Source organism: Protopterus annectens, chromosome 5.part0 (genome assembly GCF_019279795.1).
Source record: "Protopterus annectens isolate FY-2018-M chromosome 5.part0, PAN1.0, whole genome shotgun sequence".
Lineage (NCBI taxonomy): Eukaryota > Metazoa > Chordata > Ceratodontiformes > Protopteridae > Protopterus > Protopterus annectens.
The window spans coordinates 1,289,706,110-1,289,724,730 of NC_056735.1; the positions used below are offsets into that span (position 1 = coordinate 1,289,706,110).

At 33.6% G+C, this 18,621-nt stretch overlaps 1 protein-coding gene across 1 annotated transcript in view; it reads right to left on the reverse strand.

Moving 5' to 3' along the window:
• The window catches only part of LOC122802354 (ankyrin and armadillo repeat-containing protein-like), a 1,115,117-nt gene that overhangs the window by 74,997 nt on the left and 1,021,499 nt on the right, over positions 1 to 18,621 (reverse strand). The window contains exon 20 of the mRNA XM_044071991.1: positions 1,077 to 1,199. Coding sequence (XP_043927926.1) covers positions 1,077 to 1,199 — 123 coding nt within the window. The remainder of the gene's footprint in view (positions 1 to 1,076; positions 1,200 to 18,621) is intronic.

Below are 18,621 nucleotides of genomic sequence, written 5' to 3' on the forward strand. Positions count from 1 at the left end.
TTTTGTGCCCAGATGGACATCCCCAGTCAACAAATGTAAAATAAATAATAAATAAAATAAAAAGGATACAAGACCTAAACTACATGTCCTACATAGACTGACTGAAAGCCTGTCACAATACTCGGTATCCTACAGACTGCTAAGTGGTGACCTGTATCTGGCACACTAGGCATCCTACAACTCAATACTGATGGATTTACTGCACACCAGCAAGTCCAATGGCATCAGAATACCCAGGCTAGAAATCTAAATCTCTTCTGCAACATCAACAGAATGGTTTTGGGGGCAGGTATATCCCACAAAGGGTACCACTGCTCTGGAATAGATTACCTATCCACATTAAACAAAGTTCAACCCTCTCCATATTCAAGCACAGCTTTAATCTATGGATGGGAAACAGAAAATTTACCCCGGAACTGTTTCCTGTATTACTAATGGACAGAGACAGCTCCTAAATGCTTTATCGCATACATTGGTCCCCTCAAGTTATCTACAGTATGATCCTCATTATTCTCATTAGGGGTAATATATAATCATTGACCATGAGATGGGTAAAGTTACTCTCTAACCAAATGACACAGGTTAATTTGAGCACAAAAGGAAAATTGGCTAGGCTTAAAATAGCCCACAAGATCTACTAGCCTAGTACTTAACTATGAATCTATGAACCTATGTGCAGAAATGCAGAAGACAATCTGGTAAAGTAGATTTAGGGCAGACAAGAAGAAGGCAAGGGAAAACAAGGGTGTCCAGCAAAGAGGTGGGTGAATTGTGTGAAAGAAGAATGGAGATTGTCATTGAAGTGAGCGAGATGGTGACAGCTGACACAGCACCCCAATCTCATGTAGAAAATGGGGAAAATATGGGAGGGGGGTTGTTGACGATGATGATAATAATGACAGAGCTCATGTATTTCCCAGTTACCATTTGTAGCACTAAAAGAACAAGTCCTGAGCTAATGCCCATGGTATGATGGTTTGCTATTACAAGTTCTAGTATGATATGTAAATGTTCTTATTTTGCTTAAGCTATAATTAAAAGACTGACTACATTCATTTGACAGCAAAAGCAAATACCTGATTTGAACTTTGCAAAAGTTCAAGAACATCTGTATAGCTAAAGTCTTCTTTTTCCTTTAGGGCAACTTGCAAGCTGGTGTTTCCCAGCACTATGCAACCGAGGGTACATGCTGCTTCAACCTAAAATAGGCAAAACATTAGTTAAGTAACATACAATTGCTACATTCTATTTAACTGTTAACTCAGGAAAAAAGTACAATCTGTGAACCAAATATAAAATTAAACACAACAGTTTAACTTTTCCTTTCAGGCTACAGAATACCAGTTTGGAAATTTATGTTGCAGCATAGATGAGGAGATAAAAAAAAATCTTACATGCAGTGTATACATGTAATCAGTTAGTCTGAAAGTCATAAAGAGGAAATGCATGGAGAAGGTAAACTTTGTATAATAGGCATTACAATGCACTCTTCAAATAAGGATTATTTAACTGAAGCAGCTGTGTTCTGAACACTATGTAATATAGGGCCACTATTTACCATACAGTTTTAAATCAATTGTGTTAATTTGATGAGCTTATTTAACTACATGTGGGATAACTGCTTCTATAATTAAAATTAAAAATTCAGGAACAAACAACATATCAAGAGGCTTCTCAAAAAGAATCAAGGAGACTGACTAAATCCCTGTCAGTAAAATGTTATCATGTTGTTACATCCATGACCCATGGTGACAAGTTGTAATGGTACCAATCCATAAAGGATACAGTCACATCAGATAAAAATAATTTTGCACCTATCAGGCTGTACCAGTATCCTATGTAAAACCATAGACAGTCATAATAGAACTTTCTGAGAATAATAAGGGACGTACTTCCAGGTATGAAACAGTTTGGGCTTGTTAAGGGAAGATCACATCTTGTGAATCATGTGACGTTCTTTGCAGAGGTAACAGTAGCACCTGATGAAGGACTGACAATTCATACTACTTATCCTGACCTTGCTAAGGCTTTTGATACTGTTCCATATAAAGGAAACTTGAGAAATTGAAAGCACTGATTGTCAAACCATATGTAATTCAATGGGTAAAACCCTAGTTAAGCAATAGGATGTCAAAACTGTGGGCTACCTGTTTATCTGAACAGGGGTTATTAATGGTGCCTATCTCCATAGTGGGGCCACTTCTGTTTAAGCTATTTGTCTCAGATATAAAATGGGAAATGCACTATGAATAATATTACATAGTCATGTTTGCAAACTGAGTTGCATAATTACTTAAATAAATAAGATTTCCAAGATGGTCTACAAAAATATAAACCTGGTGTAATAGCACTGACATCATATTTAATTAATGGAAATAAATTATAATTACAGAATAATTAACCAAATCATTAAAAAAAAATATAGGATCAATGACAGGCAATTTAAACTTTGACGATTATGTATATACCAGAGTTAAAAAAAATCTGATTCTAAAAGGCTAATCACTCGACAGACATTAATGCAACACTTTACAATTCACCTTATCTGGGTGGGGGGAGGGCAGAGCCTGAATGGCCAACCAAAAACAGCACAATTTCAGAGCTCCATAAAACTATTATAAAATACAGGAAAATATTTAAATTCCTTTAACAAAAACAACAAAAATTATTGATTAAGGTATAATCTATATCAATTTGAAATTATGGAGCATTTTAATAGATATTATCCTGTCAAATTATCTTGGAGACTATTCAGATCTTGTGGGAATTAGCATATCAAAGAATTCTCATTCTGATATGGCCTTGAGAAAGGAACTACAATTGCTGACTGCTTCTCTACAAGAACTCTCCCTGAAAATAGATGTCTTTAAAGGAACTTGGGAGAAATCGCAAAGAAAACTGCCAAAAGCAGACTGATGTACTGACAGAAATGTTTCAGCAACACCTAACTAAAATAACAAATATTGAGCTTTCCTTAAATGATATTGAGGGAAGACTTAAGGAAGAAGATGCGCAGAATTAATTTCTACTTAAACAGAATAACTGGCTGCTTAATAAAGTGGATGATTTAGAGAATAGAGAAAGAAGAGCTAACATTAGAATCTTCAGTCTGCCTGAGAGAACTGAAGGTGAGGACATTATTTCCTTTTTAAATACATGGATACCCGAAACATTAGACTTAAAAGAAGGTCTGTCATATGGCATAGAAAGGGCACATAGACCTTTAGGGAAGCCAGCTTCAACCTCATCTACTACACCTCCTAGATCAACTGTGATAAAATTCCTGTCTCACTTGGATAATGAACTAGTGCTTTAATCTGCTTGGAGGAAAGCTCCCCTAAAATATAAAACAAATTTAATTAGATTTGACAATGATTACTCCTCCAGAGTCCTGGAGCAGAGGGAGAGATACTGGCCACTTCTAAAATTACTTAAACAGAACAATATCAAATCACAACTTGTTTTCCCTGCCAGAATCAAAATCCTCTACTCAAATGAAATGAGAACCTTTAATAGCTTTAAAGATGCTTCTCTTGTCATCAAAAATAACAACATTATATATATTCCCGAAGGTATGGACTGGTCATCCCCTTCTTTAAAGAGATCTCCTGAGAAAAATCCATGGACTGATGTCAAAAAGAAAAAAAACAAAAGACTGATTCAAATACTGTTACTTCTGCTAATCTCTCAAAGCATTAACTACTGATTGACTTGAGTGCTGTTTATCATATACTTCTTAACTACTGATTGACTTGAGTGCTGTTTATCATATACTTCTTTTGTTTAAAAAAAAGTGCTTGTGAATACATTTATTTTATTGAATTTCAATATCAGTAGAGTGCCATTACTTCTCTGCACTGAAACAGATACCTAACATTTGTTGTAGTCTGACTGGTTTGAGAGCGGTTTGCTTAGTCATTATTTCCTACTGTAGATGGGAAATTCAGGTAGAATTCATATTATGTTTCACCATGCTTGATTATCTTGGTCTTTTTTTTCCATCTTTCCCCTTCTGATTATTGATTGAAAGGTTTTGGAGCATGTGGATGTGAATGGATGGAGGTGCAAGACTGTGGTGGTTTTGGATTTGTGTTCTTTCTGGTTCACTTGAGGGGTTATGCAGTCTGTGCTTGGTGGTGTTTGATTATTTATTTTGGTTTTGGGAATTGCTTGTTGATCATTCAGTTTGCTCTCACCCCAATGTGTTTGCTTTGAGGAGTGTATCGTCAGTCATAGTTGTGATTTGTACTTCATTGCGCTGGTGATTTAAATTCTCAAGCCATTTTTTTAAAAAAGAAAAAAAACTGCAAGTAATAAATGGCGGGAATACATTCTTTGAAGAGGAGCAATGAAATATTCAAGCTCGTTATGTATCTTGAACTATTACATGGTTTTCTTCTTCTTTTTTTTTTCTTTGCTTGTCTTGGAACTTGAGTTCTTGATTCTGACAGCCTTGATATACAGGAAATGAGGTAATAGCTTACAGTAGTACTTCCTGTGCCTGAGAGAGGAAATCCTTTAACTGTGTGAGTTATACAAGTGCTGCATGTTTAGTTTTTGTGGTTAAAGTTTTTATTGTGATGGCTCATGCCTGATCCTTAGAAATTTAATCAGCACACTTTTGTACTGCTTCATAAAGGTGAGTTCGTATTAGTTAGTAATTTGTATATATTTGAAATGGATTTACTCAATGGCTGTCTCATTGATCCTTACCGTTCGCTATTTAACTGACTGTACATTCCTGTTTAAGATGTTTAGGTTAGTCAATAATGAAAATGGTTACTTAATTTTAATAATCAGAAGGACTTAGTCTGAGTTGCCTTACACCATGTTTCATTATTTGAGTTCAGAGGGTTTTCCGAATACACTGTACATACCTATGCCGCATTTCCTAGCTTGGAGGAAAATTCAAATTGGGGCTGACATTGGGTGCGATGATGTGAATAAATTGTTGCTTTTTGGGACATGGATAGTGATTGGATGGGGGGAGATGGAAGGCTAGTTGTACTGTTTATCTGTGAGATTTTGAAAATAAATAAAGGCTTATTTTAAAATGCTTTATTTACAAAGAAATGATAGAGGGGGAAATGCTTATATTTTTAAGTAATGATACTGTCTGTCCAGACTTTTTGTCTTGTCATTTTCTTGCATCCTGTACAGTTAAAGATGGGACATGTATGTTAGTACAACTGCACAGCATATTAGTTAAGCAGTTATATCTGCTGTAATGCAATTTATGTCACCCTTTTGTTTTTGTTTTCATTTTTCCCCCAAATATAGAACATGAACACTGTTAAGTAAGGTGCACATTAACTGTTCTGCAACCAGGAAAAGCATGTAATTGGTTAGCTTAGACATTGATTTAATATGCAGATACAAGTGTGCTAAAAGACTGCAGGTGGTAAACAGAGGGTGAAGAATGACAGTTGTAAGGTTGTCACTGTGCATAAGGTGACTTTCAGACAGCATTACATATATCATTAACTGGATGAGATATAGAATTAAATAAAAAAGACTAGTTCCACATTGTCTGGCAGAGAGTAGATAAGAAATGTAGAGTTGTATTATTAATGCATTAAGACACACTGTTATCACAATGCACAGAAAATATTGTTATATTTTAAAATTAAGAAAATGCTGCTGACGGTGGCTTTAGATCAGCAGCAGATTGTTGATAAAAAGTAAACTGTGTCACGTGGGGTCTGTAATAACTTTCCGTCAACATGTTATCCAAGTTTTCCACCACTTGCCGATTTCTTAAATCTGTTAGTTAATGTCATCAATTATCACTGTCTGAAAGCTAGTAAGTAGTTAGGTAACTAGTTTATAAAGATGCTACCTTACATTATGACTAGCTATTTGTTAATTCAAATATTTTCTACTTTTTGCTCCTTAGTAGCTAAGAAAATTGAAATCATAGTGAATGGCTTATTAATATGAAGAATCCAAGACCAATGTTTGTTATTTCATTATTTAAGAGTCCTACTTGTTTACATGTTTGGAATTCAAAGTCTCCCCTTTAACTGAAGACTAGACATCCCAGAGTAAGAGTGACTAATATCATTTTATTAATATTATGAGTAGTAAACAAAAAATATTTGCTGGACTGTGTGGTGGTGGAATGTAAATATAATATATTTAATAAGTCTTGTTATTTGAAAAGAAACAACATTCTTTTTTAGAATCAATATGGTATTTCTTTAAGTTATTAATAATCCTACATAGATATGCTTCATTTGTGTACTGTAGTTCAATCATTAAAATATTTGTTTTTTAATAGAGATTAATACAGATTATTCTCCTATGCAATCTATAGCTACATTCTTTTAATATATAGAAATGAACCTACACTTCTCTAAATATACAATTAATGATATGTGGAGTAAACATAATTAACTTTACTTGAAAGGCAATTATATACTGCTTTCTTTAATATTTTCTAAAATGTATTGCTCTATTATTAAAAAACATTGCTTCTTTAGTCTATATATCTAGTAACTTCTCAGAGGGATCTATTTCTATTTGCTAATGTATTTTATTGCATTTAGTATGTTTTTAATATCTATTGGATGTCTAACTACATTTGGTATTGTGAAATGTTTTGAGCTACTGGAAGAGGTCTCATGTAGCCAGAGATGTATGCTACTCCTTCCATTTTAATGGGCAATGCATGATATCCTTTATGGAACTATTTCTTCAAATAAATCTAATCCATTTTCAATACAGTCTTTGATATAATTTATATTCAAATCAAAACCAAATTAGATTTGCTAATTAACTCAAGGTTTTATTTTTTCAAATATGCTTTTTCATATTTAATGTTGTTCATTTGTTCTCAAGACAAGAAATAATATATGTTAACTTGTAATGTAGGTTTTTAGATAGACATGTAAAAAGAAAGGCTAAGATTTGTTATACATATATGAATGCTTTGTTCAGGTAGGAATTCACTGGGTATTGGAAATCTGATTGTTTTTAAAGCAAATCTATATAGCTTTATATATATATCACAGTAGTTGAATGGTTTAACAGTTAGGTAGTTGCATTTATATTTAAAGATTTATCAAGTAGGGCACAAAGTGACAACAGCGTATACATGACAATAAAAGTGAGTTAATATATTTGTTGAATAGGTAATCCCACTCTGCTTTGTAATATACATATATTACTAATATTTAATTTGAATGCAACTGTAACCTTATTCTGTTTCAATTTGTTAGGTATCACTATCTCATAAGTTCACTTTGTTAGGATTTGGGAATTCCATATAACTGTATTACATAGCAGGTTAACATTTAGATTAATAGAGAATTTCTAATTTGTATATTAAATATAAGAAGGTAATTTATCCTGGTATGATACACAAATTGTCATATTTCTTTTTTTTGTAAAGTAGTCTCCATATAATTATTTTTTATTTATGGAGCTCGGACGATCTAACTAGACAAGTCATGAGATATAATCTAACAGATCCATGTTTATCTGTTGGATTAGGAATGATTTTCATTCCATGTTTAGAATGGGACAATGTACATTTTACCTTTGTTTTATTAACTATATCATTACTTAATTTTTCTTTTCTTTTTTTTAAGCCTGACTTAAACTTTATCTTGTATACATCTATGAAGGAAACATGTTGGATTATAGTATTAAAAAAATACAAAATAATATAACATCATTGTTATCAGAGGGGACTTATGTAATAGAAATAAATAATAAAGTAGACTTACTTTGAGTAGGAATTTGATATTGTTATCTTTAAATACTAATGGCTTAAATAATCCAAGTAAGAGATCTAACCTACTAAGATATTTAAAATTAAATAAGGCACAAATAGTCTTTCTTCGAGAAACTCATTTTAAAACAAGTGATAGTTGTATATGGAATCCTAATGGTTACATTATTCTAGCTCAGTCCTCTTATAAGTCAAAGACCAGGGGAGTAACAATTCTATGGAAAAAGAATATAATTGACCCTGAAATTATTTATAAATATGTAGATAAAGAGGGTCTTATAGCTCTTATGACATTGAAATTTAAGAACAGAATATGGACATTAGTAAACATATATTGGTTCCCCGGCATTGGAGTAGGGACTGTTAAAAACATTCAGATCTCATTGCTAATAACTATAAAGGTAACTTAATAATAGGAGGAGATTTTAATTGTATTTTTGATATTTCTGAAACCACTGATAAGAGATTTCTTCGTTTATCCTCCACTGCAAAACTCTTAAAAATGGACTGAGACATTTCATTTAATAGACACGTTCATTTTAAAGAAGTTAATTCATTAATGTTTTCCCATCAAGACTATAGATTTGGCAGTCAAACAAGAATAGATAAAATATTTGTTGCTCAGGACCTACATTAAAAAATTTCAACTTTCGCAAAAATTCCATTTCCACTTTCTGATCACAATTCTCTTTGAAATTTCAAATTGAGTTTAAACCATTAACTTTTTCATCTAGAATTCCATCTTAAATCACAAAAAGTAAAGAATTCAAACCATGGTTAGTGTCAGAATTCCATTTTTTTATTGATACTAATTATACTACAGATATCAAAATAGTTATGATATGGGATTCACTAAAAGCCTATATATATATATATGGCAAAACCTTTAACTGGTTTAAAAAGAAAATCAAAAAATGGGAATCTGAATTACAAGAATAGCAATCCCAGCTCCTGGTACTTAAATCTAAAAAAACCCCGAAATCCATAGATATTAAAAAGAAAATAGAGGATTTAAATTAAAAGTATAATGAAATTTTAACTCACAAAACTAATTTAGCATTAGAATGATTAAAGGTAAACTCTTATGCTACTTCACCTAGGCACTTACATAACTTATCCATGAGGATTAACATCCAATCCAAAACTAATAATATTGTTAACATTCTACATAAAGGGATGGGAAAGGGGGTTTCGGATATAGGTGATATACTCAATCCATTTAAAGGTCATTATACAGAACAGTACAAAAAAAAATTTTTCAATTGATCAATTGAATCTGGAAGCAATTTCCACTAAATTAAAAAAAAATCTTGACGATCTAAATTTGGATCTTCAAAGGCCTATATCATATAAGGAAGTAATCGAGAAGATAAAAGAGAGTAAACCTAATAAAGCCTCAGGATTAGATGGTATAATTATAGAGTTGTACAAACATTTTTCCCACATCCATAATTTCCTTTTTCCACAAAACTTTGCTTGAAGTTCAAACACAAGCAATAATTCCTCCTTCTTGGAGATATTCTTTAATTACTCCATTTCTAAAAGAAAAAAAGACCCTGGCTTTTCTAGTTTGTATAGACCAATATCTTTATTAAATAATGATTATAAGATATTTATGTCAACCGGGAAAAGCCGAAAGACAACAACAACAACAACAACAACAACATGTCAATTATAGTTAAAAGAATGAAAATTCCTTTATCCAAAATAATTAACAATGATCAAACCAGATTTATATATAATAGACATACACATGACAATATTAAAAGGATACTAACTCTTATTGAATATTTAAATAGGGAAAAGCAAGAAGCACTGATAGTTGGATTAGACATAGAGAAAACCTTTGATTCCTTAAATTGGGACTATTTATCTGAAATTCTAGTTTTATTCGACTTCCCCCTAATTTTGTCTCTCATAAAGAATATCTATAAAAATAATCTAGACTATGTTAAATTAGGACCTTTTACTTTGGAATCTATTTGTTTTACTAAAGGCACTAAACAAGGGTGTCCCATGTCACCTATTTTATTCACATTCGCTATTGACAGTCTTGCTGTTTTAATATGCATCAGTCCAAAAATAAAAGGTGTAGATATATATATGGTCAATATAATCCTAAAATAATGTTTGTTTTCTGATGATGTATTTCTTAAATTACCTGATTCCAAAAAAGCATTAGAAGAATTAGATTTATTAATTGGAAAATATTATATGATTTTGGGTCTTCATTTTAATAAGTCAAAATCAAAATTCCTGCTACTGAACAAAAAGAAAGAAACACATGTAAGTAAGAGTTACTTAGGAATTGTTTTGTGCAAAGACTAGAAAGGGATAATAGCTGTTAACTACAGTAATATTATTAATATAATAACAAACTTCTGTGAACAAGTGGAATAAAATATGTTTGACTTTTGAGGATAGATTATATTTGATAAAAATGGTTCTACTTCCCAAGATTTTGTACGTAGCTCAAGCTATTCAGATGTATCCTGAGAGACATCTCCTTAAAGAAATAAATACACTCTTATTAAAGTTTTATGGTTCCCTAAAAGAAACAGAGTAGCCTTCATTCATCACATTAGACCGTGGGAACAAGGAGGACTAAATTTTCCCGATATTGAATCCTATATAAAAGCTTCCATATTTGAAACTGTCATAGAATGGATAAATCCCAAGTACTCGTCTAATTGGAAATTGTTGCATTCTGTTATACTAATAAATTAAAATACCTTATTAAAAAACTTTTCTGTAAGAGACAAAACTAATAAACTATGGTATTTATTAAGCATTAATATGCAATATAATATAACAAAACCTACTAAATTAAACTTGATTAATCATCTTTTTAATGTCTTTAGGAAATTTGTTAATGTAAATATGGATATAAAACATTGGTTTGATCTTTTAATTCCATTTATTATTACAAATAACATATATGATAAGATACATAGAGAAGTCCTTATTTCTTGGTAACATAAAAACGTTATTTGTTGGCAGCAATGCATCAAAGATCAAAAGGTCTTAGATATACTATATATAAAGATATTTTATAAAATACCATCTCAAGACTGGTTAATACTTCAGAGTACCTTAACATATTCTCAGGATCTATATAGGGTAATTAAAATTCTTCTTTTAAGAATATTCCAAAATTCATAAGCAGGTTGTATGGAATTATCTATAGCAATCATAGCATGAACAATGTTATTTCAAATTTATATAGAGAGTTAATAACTTACAAAATGACTCATAAATCATCTTACTGGCAACATATCACTAAAGATCACTCAATATGTCTATCACCAGAAAACAAATCAAACATCTTATTTTCTGTTAAGCACACATCTAATTCACAATATTGGAAAATTTTCAACTGGAAATTTTTACATAGAGCATTACCACCTGATAAAATTGCTAAAATTAGTTCCTCCAGAAATGGCTTATGTTGGAGATGTCAGCAATAGTCTAGCGGTGATTGGAATCATATTTTTTATGACTGCATTAACATTAAAACTTATTGGAGTGCTATTAATAACTTCCTACAGGGCATATTTACAGAATCCTTTGTTTTTTCTACAGCTCTAACTCTATTAAATGTAAATGAAGTTCCCCACTTGAATAAAACAAACTTGTATTTACTATGGACAATATTAGCAATTGCCAGGAAATGCACAACCAAAAGGTGGAACTCCAATACAGTGCCTACCGTGGGAGATTTTTTATCTTTACTGAAGAAAACAGCATTGATAAAAATTAAAATGAAAGAATTTAGAATTTTTCCTAAGCCATTAGTAAATAACCCTTGCAGGAAAGTTTTATCATTGATTGATACTTTGCAACTGGAATCAGTCTCACTCCGATAACTGTAGAATTGCTTTCTTTATTCATGTTTTATGAATTGATTGATTTCTTTACTTATGTCAGACTTTAAATACTGTATATAGTTGGTTAAATTGTTAAACATAATATAATTTGAGTAATTTAACAATATGTATGAAAATAAAAACTACATGAGTAAAAAAACAATTCACCTTATCTGACCCATAATTGAATATGATGCTGCATTTTGTAGCATTTGCATAAGCCACATGAAAGAACTTGAAAAGGCATGATTCCTTAAACTCATTCAAGCCCATAATGCCTTTTTCTATACTTCCATTTAACACCCATAGGTCCTTTTGGCATCTAGACTTTTTTGGGTCTGAGTTTTGTAACACGTTACTTATCAGTTACAATAGGAAGTATTAGAAAGGGGAAGGAATTGCTAACGAAAGGACACTAAGATTCTTAATTTAGGATGTTCTGCACTAGAAAAATCAATCACTGATTGCCCCTTATCATTAATATTTTCATATTTATGTTTATATTTTTATAAATAGAACCCTATATACTATTGAGGGATATGGTGTGATATGCCATGGTGAGAGACAGAAAAACTCATTGTCAATGTTCATTTATATCATATTACACTGGAGCTATTGCTATTTGTTTATTATTAATTATGAAAAATAGCAATATGTCCATATATAATTAATAGTTAAAAAAACAAATGACTTACAAACTGTTGCATGGCATCAGGTGAAACTTTAGACATTGCTGAAGAAAACTGTCACTGCTATTTACACTGTAAGTTGCACATCTTGAGAGATATTCAGTGTTATCTATATTGCTAATTATAAAATTAAGCATATGTTTTCATATTCTGTAAATATCTCAGTAAATGTGCACACAGAGAGGAATTTCTTGCTGTCATGTGAAAGTTTATATCTGTTTAACAAAAGTGTTCTAAAAATATATGCCTATGTTGTACAGTTTCTAAGCTATGACAATTTGTTTTAGAAGGTTTAGCAAAACATAATCCTGTGTTTGTGTGCATTATAATATAGTATTTATGGAAAGACTAAGAATACACTGACTGTTATACCTGTAAAGAATATTTTTTACTGATAACATTACTGTAGTACATGGAGTGCAGTGATTACACTCCGATATCTAGAAAAAGACAAATCAGTTAAACACTTCAGTAGCAGGAGACCTGATCTTAACATGTGTTAAGCAGCTTCTGGTTCACTTATTATGGGTATTGCACTAGGTAGTTAAATCTGCCAGTACTGACCAGCAAACAACAGCAAAATTAAAAAAAAATTGTTGTTGCCTGCTGTCTGTGTCGGTAATGTGTCCCTAACTTTGTGTAAAATAAGATAGCATGTTACTGCCTTCCTGACAGTGCTCACAAAGTGTTTTATGGTCTTGAAAGCTGGCAAAACACTTAGTGATTTTTTTCCTGTAACTAGTAGTAAATGGAGCAGATAAAGCTCCAAGCCCTATGAAGAATTATGATTGGATCTCTAATCATTACCCTTTATTATGTTTTCACAATGGATGCCAAGATTCACCTTTTAAGCTTCACTCTTGAGAAATGTATTTCTTGCCATCCATGTCTCAAACACATAAACTACTTATGATCGGCAACATGATCATACTGTTCTATATTTGTGCAGTTTCAATAGCTTTTATTGTTCACAAAATATTTACATTTGTTTTTCTTACACTTTTTAAGTTGACTTTTCAGAAAATGCCCTAGAATACAAAGATGTGTGAAAGCTGCTAGAGGTGTGACATTTCATTCCCCGCAGGTATTAATGAGTTAATAGAAAAAACACACACATGGAAAACTGGAATTATTCAGAAAGGCTTTAAGAAAGTACATTTGTGTAAGTAAACTTACTATGATTGTAGATGTTTGAATGAGCACTGTTGTAGTAGCTTTAGTTGTATGGGTTATATCCTGCCAAGGATATAGCAGCTGTCCAGCTTCCAAAGCTTCAGAGCACCTTCCACACTCCTAAACTGTCAGGCAGCTCAAGCTGAGCTGTCTAAAAAACGGGTTTGGGTGCAAAGACCTTAAGAGCTTTCTTGACAACAGAGAGAGGAAGGGTGAGTCCTGAAAGGACAACACTGGAAACAACAAAAAGTAAATAGATAGAAAAAGACAGAATTATTTCCCATCTAGGAACATTTCCTTGTACAAACTGTAGTCAATGTGGATTTATGATGGGGGTGTAGAGCCATCATTTCAAACATCTGAAGTATACTTTAATAGCTAAAGATAGGTATAACTGTCAAAGTGAAGGATTGGTATACCTTGCAGTGTGTTCAAATTGTGAAAATTTCTATATAGGTAAGACCATTAGAAAGTTAAAATATAGAGTTAGAGAGCACATTTTGGCTATAAAGAAAAAGGATATGAGTAACGCTTTAGCCAAACATTCTGTAAACTGTGAAAATTTTAGAAAGTTTACCTTTTTTGTAGTTGAAAAAGTGAACACAGATAAATTTGTGGGATCCTTTAATAATTTTTTAGAAAAAATAGAACTTAAATGGCAAATGCTTTTAAGAACTGATATAGCACCGGGCATTAATGACAAGATTTCTGTCAAAAGTTATTTAATTTATGTTATCTTTTAAGTGAGACATAATATTGGTTAGTATTGTTCAAGTTTTTTATAATAAATGTATGGTTACATAATAGAAGATTCCTGTATAAGCTTTAGGGACTGTTTCATAGTTTATTATTATTGAAAAGTATGACATAAAGTGATGTTTTGAGTAATTATATGTTAAATGTGTATGTCCTTTTAAGAATTAGTAATGTAGGAAATGATGTCAGGAGAGTAATGGTATAAAAGGAAATGATATATGTAATTTATTTTAGGGTTCTGAAGACGTTCTGTAATAAATGGGATGAAAGCGCTCAACTTATTCTGGCTCCAGTGTGTGTTTTTTTGTTTTAAAAACAAAAAGTAAATGCCTGCACCCTGGCATAAAATGCACACAAAAACAAGGTAGCTGGAAGGAGGGGAATGGCTACTGCAGCCGTAATCAAACGAACATGTACTGTTATGGTAAGGTTACTTAAACAACTGTATTATATTCATCATATTGATCACTGCTGCAGTTGCCTTAGCTATATGGGTAGATTACCCTAGCTAACTACATTTGGGAGGAGGAAGGAGAAGAGTTCAGCAGCCCCTGGGGAATGGTCCTAGCAAAGCATGATATGGACTAGACAAGGACTCAAGCTTATAGCATAAAAGTATGTACAGAGGACCAAGTAGCAGCTTCTAGAATACTTCTAGAATCCAACCCTTTCCAAAAAGCCATATATGAAATCAAGGCTCTGGTAGAGTGGGCCTTGACCCTGCCTGGAATCATTTTGTTATGGTGAGTATCACAAAAGGTAATAGCCTTAGACAATCATTTGGAAATAGTCTGTTTTGACACAAGTTGTCACTTCTTCTTGCTTTCATGAGAAATGTACAATTGATCCAAAGAATTGAAATATTTAGTTTTGTCAAGAAAGTACCTGAGGTGTCTGTGGACATCCAAAGTACTGGCTTTCCTTTCCCTCTCATTTTTAGGTTCAGGAAAGAAAACGGGGAGATGGATAGTTTGACTTAAAATAAACCTGGATACCACTTTAGGCACAAAAGAAGGATCAAGTCTCAAAGAAACACTGTCCCTGTGGAAAATGAGAGGGTCTATATTAGAACATCGAAGTTTCAGAACTTCGAATGTTCTAATATCGAACCCTATTCAGTGAAAGCTGAAAACATTGAACATACACAACAGCAAATTTTTTCCTAGGAAAAAATTTTGCTGTTCCAAAACACATACACACAACACAAACACACCAAACAAACAGCAATCCACACACATACACCTAAAATCTTACACCTAACCATACACTAAACTATACACACACCACTAACTATCCACTTACCTTAATCCAAACCCTAACCCTAAGGTCCGTCACTATCGCACATTCACCTCACCCGCACCCTAACCCTAACTCACCTAACCCGCCCTAACCCTCACGTCCACACAATCACACACATACCTAACCTGCACCCTAACCCTAACTACCCTAACCCGCACTCAATCGCACACTTACCTGAACCCGACCCATAACTTTCCACCACAATGCTGAAAATACCGAAGCAACAGAAATGGACAACCAAATTCTTTCCCTAGGAAAAAATTCAGTTTTCTGTTGCTTCGATATTTTCAGCTTTCGCTGAATAGGGTTTGATATTAGAACATTCGAAGTTTTGAAACTTCGATGTTCTAATATAGACCCAAATGAGATAGGGTTGACTTACCATAAGAGCTTCCAAGTCATATATACTTCTTGCAGAGGTCATAGCAATCAGTAAAACTGTTTTCCATGTTAAGAACCTCAAGTCAGCCAAGTTACCTGGGTCAAATGAAGCAAGTGTTAGCTTCTCTAACACAAAATTAAGGTCCCAAGAAGGGGGCTTCTTATTCAAAACTCCTTTCAAAAACATTTTGACAAGACTGCATTGAAACAGGAGGATCCATGGACAGACATGATGAAATGGCTGATAAATGCACCTTGATAGAGGGATAAGAAAGGCCATAGGATAGTAACTTACACAAATAGGTTAACTAGCCTTGAATGAATGCTGGTGATGTTGGCACCAACTAGAAAACCCTTTTCATCATTTGCTAATATATGATGTTCTAGTAACATGCTTTCTTGCCTCCATTAGTACCTGCTGCACATCCTCAATAAACAGGTATGTAAAAGGAATTAGCACCCTATCAATCAGGCAGTCAGTCAATATTTATTTATGTCATGGTGTATCAAACACTCCTGTTCTTATGTGAGTATATCCAATCTATAAATAAGCTAGTGGTAATTGCCCCTGGCTGTTTCAAAAAGAAGTGAGAATCATGGTTGCCTAGGCCAGAAAGGATTCATCATAATAATCTTGCGGGGTCCTTCTGATATTACTGGAAAGGGGGGAAAAACATAGAGGAACATTCTTGTCTGAGGAAAAGAAAAGGAAACTGTCTTCCAGGACTTATTGCATGGAGTTCTGAAACAAAATCTTGTCAGTTGATTGCTCAGAGAGGAAACAAAGAGGTCTACTTGAGGATCTCCCTACCGATGGATCAGATCTTGGAAAATTGTTCAGAGAGTTGAGTGCCTTGATCAGGGGAAGCATCTTCTTGATAGTTATGTACTTGCATCTGTTCTTGGTGTCCCAGACCCCCTACAATTTTATCCCTCTTTTATCCCTCTTGAAACTGCTCCCCAAGCAAAGTCCAAGGTGACTTTGGTGAATTACTGCTTTGGAGTGAGGAGTGAGAAGGGGAGACCTGGATTTAAGTATATCTATTGTCTCCACCAAATGATTTCTCTTATGACAAGCCCCAGCACTGGGATTTGAAAAGATAAAGGGTGTTGATGCTGGGACCAAAGACATTTCAGATACCATTGTATCTTTCCCATGTGGAGTTATGTCAGGGGTATTATGCCAATCACAGATGTCATGAAACTCAAAATCCTGAGGTATTATTTTACATAAGGTGACCAGACTTTGAGTGGAATAATTTAGAAATAGATCTACATATAGATCTTGTGTTTCCTGTGGAAAAAAAGCTCTTTGAACTGAGGTGTCTAGTTGGCATCCCAGGAACACAATTCTGTGTGAAGGAGTCAAGAAAGACTTTTGAATGTTCTCTTGGATTTCCAGCTTGTGTAAGAGATCTCTTACCCAAGAGAGAGAGAGAGAGAGAGAGAGAGAGAGAGAGAGAGAGAGAGAGAGAGAGAGAGAGAGAGAGAGAGAGAGAGAGAGAGAGAGAGAGAGAGAGAGAGAGAGAGAGAGAGAGAGAGAGAGAGAGAGAGAGAGAGAGATGCCTAACACTTTGAAAAAGACTGCAAAGCTAAGCAAGTCATCTAAATATGGAAAAATGTGGATACTGTGTAGCCTGCAGTGAGCTAAAACTGGAGCTGGACACTTTGTGAGCACTCTTGGTGCAGTGTATTGTCCAAAGGGTAAGGCAGAGAACTAATAATGTGATTTAGACAGACAAAACCTTAAGAAACACCTGAAGTCTGAATGAATAGGAATGTGATGATAAGCATTTTTTTCAGTCTAGTGTTACCAGGAAACTTGAAAGTGGAAGAAGAGGCAACAGGTTGTGAAATGACATTGTTTTGAATTTGGGCACTATCACAAACAGGTTTAAGAAAGACATTTTTTGGGGGGGGGGCAGACTCTGGCCCTGCAGTAGCATGCTACAACTGCTCCTTGTCCATTTAAGTGTTTCAGTACTTTTAAGTGTTTTTATAAAGTCTTTAATGTCGGTGAAGATATATAACAGTGTGATAAGTTACTTTCTTTAAGTAACTACTAAGTGTGTGCTCTCATGCTCGACAGGATTTTGTCTTTTTAACACTAGATCTCTTGGAGGCCTGCTCTTTACAATGCCTGACTGTAGAGGAGGGAAGGATATTGATGTAACATGACTGGAATTCAGAAGTTTTTCTTTTTTTTTTTTTTGTGGATTAAACTACAGAGAGGATAAGAAGCAGTGAGCCAAGTTACTACAAGAAAGAATAGTCTCAGAACCAGGAAGAAGTGCTCCCTCAGAATCGAGGAAAGTCTGGTTCCAGAAATGATGGACTGTGGCTGGTAGTAGGTCATATATTGAGGTGACTCTACAGAAATCAGATGGTGTCTGGAGTAGGAAAGCTATAAAGGTAACACAGCAGAATTTTAAGTTGGTACAGGAGAGTAGGAATGCACAAAAGGACAACACAGCAGAAAATTTGAATGGTTAACTGTGTAATCAGGCTTTGTGGCAACCGGACTTATATTGAGGTAATGCAACAGAAAACATGACTGTGTTGGACAGCAGGAAGCTAGAAAGGTAACATGGCAGAAAGTTCCTTTGGTGTTTGTGAGTAGAAAATAAATAAGGCAGCACAGCAGTGAATTTAAATAGTGTTACTATGAAAGCGGACTTCCTGTAGGCAGTAACTGGACCCTAAGTAGCTGTGTGCAACAACA